This window comes from Crocuta crocuta, unplaced genomic scaffold, assembly GCF_008692635.1.
Source record: "Crocuta crocuta isolate KB4526 unplaced genomic scaffold, BGI_CrCroc_1.0 scaffold224, whole genome shotgun sequence".
In the NCBI taxonomy this organism is placed as follows: domain Eukaryota; kingdom Metazoa; phylum Chordata; class Mammalia; order Carnivora; family Hyaenidae; genus Crocuta; species Crocuta crocuta.
Genome location: NW_027529545.1, coordinates 2,495,067 through 2,500,559, shown reverse-complemented (window position 1 = coordinate 2,500,559; position 5,493 = coordinate 2,495,067). Strand labels below are relative to the sequence as shown.

At 45.8% G+C, this 5,493-nt stretch overlaps 1 protein-coding gene across 1 annotated transcript in view; it reads right to left on the bottom strand.

Moving 5' to 3' along the window:
* Positions 1-5,493, bottom strand: part of FRMPD4 (FERM and PDZ domain containing 4) — a 533,682-nt gene that overhangs the window by 22,539 nt on the left and 505,650 nt on the right. Inside the window, exons 8-10 of the mRNA XM_077761395.1 lie at positions 5,014-5,145; positions 1,595-1,714; positions 823-896 (exon numbers count right to left, since the gene is read on the bottom strand). Of these exons, the coding sequence (XP_077617521.1) occupies positions 823-896; positions 1,595-1,714; positions 5,014-5,145 (326 nt within the window). The remainder of the gene's footprint in view (positions 1-822; positions 897-1,594; positions 1,715-5,013; positions 5,146-5,493) is intronic.

Below are 5,493 nucleotides of genomic sequence, written 5' to 3'. Positions count from 1 at the left end.
CTTTTTCCAACTGCTTTGCGTTTTGTTTCTTATGGCTCCAGAAATCTTTGCCTTACACAGGGATCTCTAACCCAAGGGGGTGCGTCTTTGGTTGTTTTGTGGTGGTGGTGGTTGTTTTTTTGCTTCCCTTTGGCACTGTCTCCCTTTTTTTCAGGGGAGGTTACATTTAGGTTTACGGTCTCTTTGAGTAGTTCTAATTTTGAGATGCTTAAACTTCAGGTAAATGGGTTCTTACTGTTTAATGTGATTGTACTGGGAAGTTAAACGAGCGTAATGGGTAGCAGTTAGGGGAAAATACAGGAACATCTCCTAAAGTCAGACGAATAAATTCCCTTTGGGGCAAACTAGTGAAAGACTCTCATCTCTGGAAGCCTTGTTCTTTGAGAATTATAACCCAGAATTAGATATAGTCAGTCTGCAAAGGATACTATTTTCTTAAAGTCTTATTGCCTCGCTATTAATTATTCCATTGTAAGGAATATCACATTTCAGAACCCTCTACGCACCAAATAAATGAGTGCATAAATGAGTAAATAAAGGAGAAAGGAAAAAAATCTTTTTCATAGCAGAATGCCAATTAATAAATGAAGAAATAATGGAATTAGAAAAATCATCATTTCAAAACCACTGCAGTTAATAATGGATTTGGGCCAGAAGCATGAATGAATACTGAAACTAGTGACTGAAAGGGTATTAATTACTCTCCACAAATTCCTTATTAATCACAAAAAAGTAGTAACTTCTGGATGGATAAATTTGGAGAAGGTCGCCTTAATTAAGAGTCAGTTCCATCACGAAAAGGGACAAAGTGACATCATATACCTCCTGACGTGATGGGCTGGGGAGGACACAAAGTCACTCATGTCATTCTTCTGCCCAAATGACATACCCTCAACCTAATGAGGAGAAAAACATCAGAGGAACTCAAATTCCGAGATTTCTACAAAATAACTGACCAGCACTCCTCAAAACTGTCCAAGTCTTGAAAGTCAAAGAAAGACTGAGGAACGTTCTGGGCATAAGGAGATTAAAGTGACCTGATAGCGAGATGCAAAATGGGCTCCTGGAGTGGATCCTGTTCTAGAAAAAAAACTGATATAAAGGCCATTTTGGGGACAGTAGGCAGAATCTGGATATAGGTTGCACACCAGTATGGCAATGTATCGGTGTTCAATTTCCTTATTTTGTTAATTGTACCATGATTATATAAGACTGTGTCCTTGTTATTAGAAAATCCACACTGAAGTAGTTAGGGGTAAATGATGATGATTTGGTAAATGAGTAGGATTTGGTAAAAGATTGTGTGNTGTGTTTATAATAAAGATAAAGCAAATAGGGTAAAATGAGAACCAGTGCTGAATCTGGGTGAAGTAGATCAAAGAGTTCTTTCACTACTCTGGCAGCTTTTTCCCAAGTATGAAATGATTTCAAAATCAAAAGTGAAAATCACAAAATGGAGTCATTTCATGATGCACTGAGCGTGGTGTGGGGGACAAAGAGAAAGAAGATTCCAAATGAAGGAATTTAGGGGGAAAAACCCACATTTAATCTATCCCCCAATATTCTTATAAACCATGCCCCAAATCTCACATACCTGAACATAGAGATACTCGAATGCAACTGGATCTCTCCGTAAAAGGTCGATTGGATCCTTCGGGACAAAGCTGATGCGGAAAAGACACCTCATCTTATGGGAGCTGGGCCGCTGGGCCACCTAGAAGAGCAGACCGATCACAAGAACCCTTCAGTGAGGGCTGAGGGACATGGAAGGGACACGGAGGCAAAGGCAACTTCGAACGCCGGGGAAGGAAGTGGTCGGAGTTCTTTTACTCTGTGTCATAGATGCTCTCTCCCTGAAAACTTCTCATACCCTGGCCGTGCTCCCCAGAAGCAGACCCTGAGATGAGGGTCTTACTAAAGAACTGCTCCCTGAAGAGGCCAGTAAGGGAGTGGGGGAAGCAGGTCTGGCGGGAGAGGACACCAAGCAAGAGCACAGTCCCCAGCAGTGCATAGCTGCCGCCTGACCCCACAGGGGACTCAGGCGACAACCCTCATCACAAAGTCACCGGGACCTGAGCCAAAGGACCTTGGTTCCAGGCCATCCCAGGGGGATGGGAGTTTCCAGGTGTGGACGGAACGCATGCCAGTGGTCCGAGGTTGGCCTTCTGGAGAAGACCTGAAGGTGCTGGTGCTGTACGTGACATCCCACCCAAACTGTGGTGGGAGTGGGGGTCCAAAAGGGGATCCAGAGGGAGAGCACAGAGATACGTTTTTTTCCTAAATGAGACTCCAGGGGGGCCGCAGCCCAGAAAGCGCGACAGGGCCAACCTCGAGTAACATCACACTGGAAAGGAGGAAGACGCCAGTTTCGGCCCGTGCGCTAAATCTGGAGTCCACCAGTTTCCAAACTACCTCGTGCTTTTTGATATCATGACATTGTTCACATCATTCAAGGGGGCTCAGAACACTCCACAGGTTCATTCAGGGCTGAGGACCATGGACTGTTTTGTTTCCCCTTTTTCCCAGTTAGGTTTTGTAATTCGTAATTCCTTTTGTGACAAAAGGGAATCAGCCAACGAATAGTAGGTGCTTAATAAACAGCTGAATGAATGCAAGACATTGGACTCCAAGGAAGAAGGTAAAAGCTCTTCAATTTCCCCTCAAGAGGTCAATGCCACGTGTCCGAACCCGTCTACTCCTAGCTTGATGCCCTTGAACTCAGTACCTTTCTATGGGTTTGTATGTGTGGTTTCACAGACTTGTGACTACTTTTTCTTAGAGGATAAATCTGGCAAAATAAAAGTGTTCATGAACTGCAATAATTCAGAAGAGAAACAGCAACAGCTTCATTGAACCCCATGTTGTGTGTGTGTGGGCGCGCGCGTATTCTTATAGTTTACATTGCTTGTTTTGCTGAGTAGAACAATTTCAGTGGGAAAACACATACTCCTTTTAAAGGCATGCTGAGAAGGAGAAGCCCTGACCCAGCTCTCTGGCAGGATCACAAAGCTGAGTGGACTCATGGACCCGTGGGCAGGGGGCTGCTCATCACTGGCTGCTGGTCAGGCAAACCAGGAAGAAGAAAATACAGGCATGTAAGAGACCAGTAGTGTTGCTCAGGTCTGCTGTGGAGTTTTACGGGGACATTCTAGGGTATTCAGTCAGAAGGTCTGTGCTGATGTTAGAAAGTCAGGTATCATTTAGCTCCAGCTCCTTTACTTACTGCTTAGAATCCATCTTTCTTGAATTTTTCACCAGCGACCTTGAGCCTATTTTTATCATCAGTAGGCTACACGAGTTTTTGGGCAATAATGTGACCCAAAAAGTGCTCTAGACTCATTAGAAACAGCAGCCCATAAAAATAACAGTTCCTAAAAGAAGAAAACAATTTCCTGGAAACTCACACTTTTCTTATTCTTACTCTCCTTTTCTACCACGCCTATAAATATTTTATTGATCTAGCTCTTCATACGCAGTGATTTCAAAGGCATATAGCTGGTTTGTTTCAGGATATTTAAATCCATCAGTTTTCTTTTCTAGGGAGCAATCTCGAGGTTTTCACACTTTGCTTTTAGTTCTGATTAAAAACGGAGCAAAGCCTCTTCTAGAAAGAGAAGGGAAGAATCAGTGTTAGAGGCTTTCTGTTTCCTTCGAACACTTTAATGGAAATTTTAAAAATTCGAGATCAATCTGGAATGAGAAGTCATGGTTACCCAGCTCCAGAAGACACGCTGAAAGAGTCTTCGGTTAAACCAGCAAGAAGCTTTTCCATAAAGGCTGTGTGGTAGAGAGACGTTCAGAGGGAAAGTATATTTAGCAATATCAAAAGGTTGTGGGAGGTTTCACTGGACTCCTACTTACTGGCTGTCGGCCCATATCCCCTTGGTGTTTATGGCCACGAGCTGAAGACTACTTACTGCAAACACCTGTGACCACTGGCCAGCACCAAGTGCCCCTGCGCGGCCATAAGCCACGGGCACCCAAACCCTTGTCTTAAGTTCGGCGTCAGGAGGAACTTGGAGCCGAACAGTGACCTCTCCCATGTGGCATTCTGAATATCGGGGGTTGCTCCCCTCTAACAAAGCAGAAAGTAAGTCATCGGTTTCCAATGGAGTCTTGGCACAGGCCAAAACAAGAAACAGTCATTAGAAGCGGTTTAAAATACCTGTAAGGTAGATTTAAGCCTGATAAAAATGTCAGGTGGCGATCGAGGGCTATAAATGTACACAAATGATAGCTTTGTAACAAATTCCCTGCGTTGAGCGGGACTGAATCAAGAGGCTTAGGGAGATCGTGGGACCCAACTCGCGACACTTTCTGCTACCTCGTGCGTCTGGGGGGCCTCCAGCTCCCCCTTCGGGTCTCCCCGCAGGTCCCCTCCCTCAAGTTTCCTCATCACTGAGATCCCTTCTGCTCCAGCCAAGACTCTGCGTGTGCAGAATCACAAGACAGAGGAGGGTGCCACGCTGAATTCAGCAGCTAAGCAGCCTGCTTGCCTCCCCGGAGAACAGATGGGGGTGGCATTTTGGTAGCCAGGAACCGGGACAACACTGGCGGATCCCACATTTGCAGTGAGCAGCGCAGAGGCAGGCATTTCAAGCCTCCACAAACAGTCAAGTAGGCACCCAGAACCTGAGGCACCTAACTAGGGCTCTGGTTTAATTTAAATGATCTCAGAAGCCGTTTCTTTTTAATGGTTTCGAGAGCTCCACTGTCAAAACAGGCGAACAAGTCACTCCCATGACACAAAATAATGATCCTACGGAGTCACATTCCCAGTGAGTGGGTGCCGAGTCTTTGGCAACTCTGCACGTGACGCCGACCGACGGTCTACAGACAAATTAACAGAAAGGAGAAGCGTCACCTTGAGGTGTACGACCCGTTGTGAAAGCCAGAGCTCTCTTTGCTGGGGATCCCCAGGGCCTCAGTGAGTGCACTGAAGGGATTCGAGGGCAGGGGAGCTCTGGGGCCAGATGGCCTCTGCTCTCATGGGCAGAGTGTAATGTCACACACCTGAGTCAGAGTCTCCTGTTCATGAAGCAAGAGCAGCTTGGTTCCGGCCCCTTCCGTCCTCTGCTCCAGCATGAGGGAGAAATGTTCGATGCCTTTGATGGAGAGCTTCTCCTGAAGAGTTAAGATGACATCCTGATGGAGGAAACATTGACAAGATACCATCAAAACCCACACAGCTCTCTTTCGGAGTTTACCACGACCGAAAAGTATTGCTCGAATGGGCTTCAGCTCTGTAAGTTTTCGATCTTTCATTGATCCCAAAGCTCGATGCTCCTTTTCCTGACCTCTCCCACCACCCCAAATCTTGATGGAGTTCAGAAACAGGGAGGCAATGAGGTAAATAGCTGGAGGAGGTGCTCGCTTGTCCTAACTTAGAGAGCTTATCAATAACTTGTGAAATGGAGTGGGCTTGGTTCTTCTTTCTTCTAAATGCGGGGAGGGCGGCAATTAAACCACCTCAGAAAGTGGTCTACCCGAGGG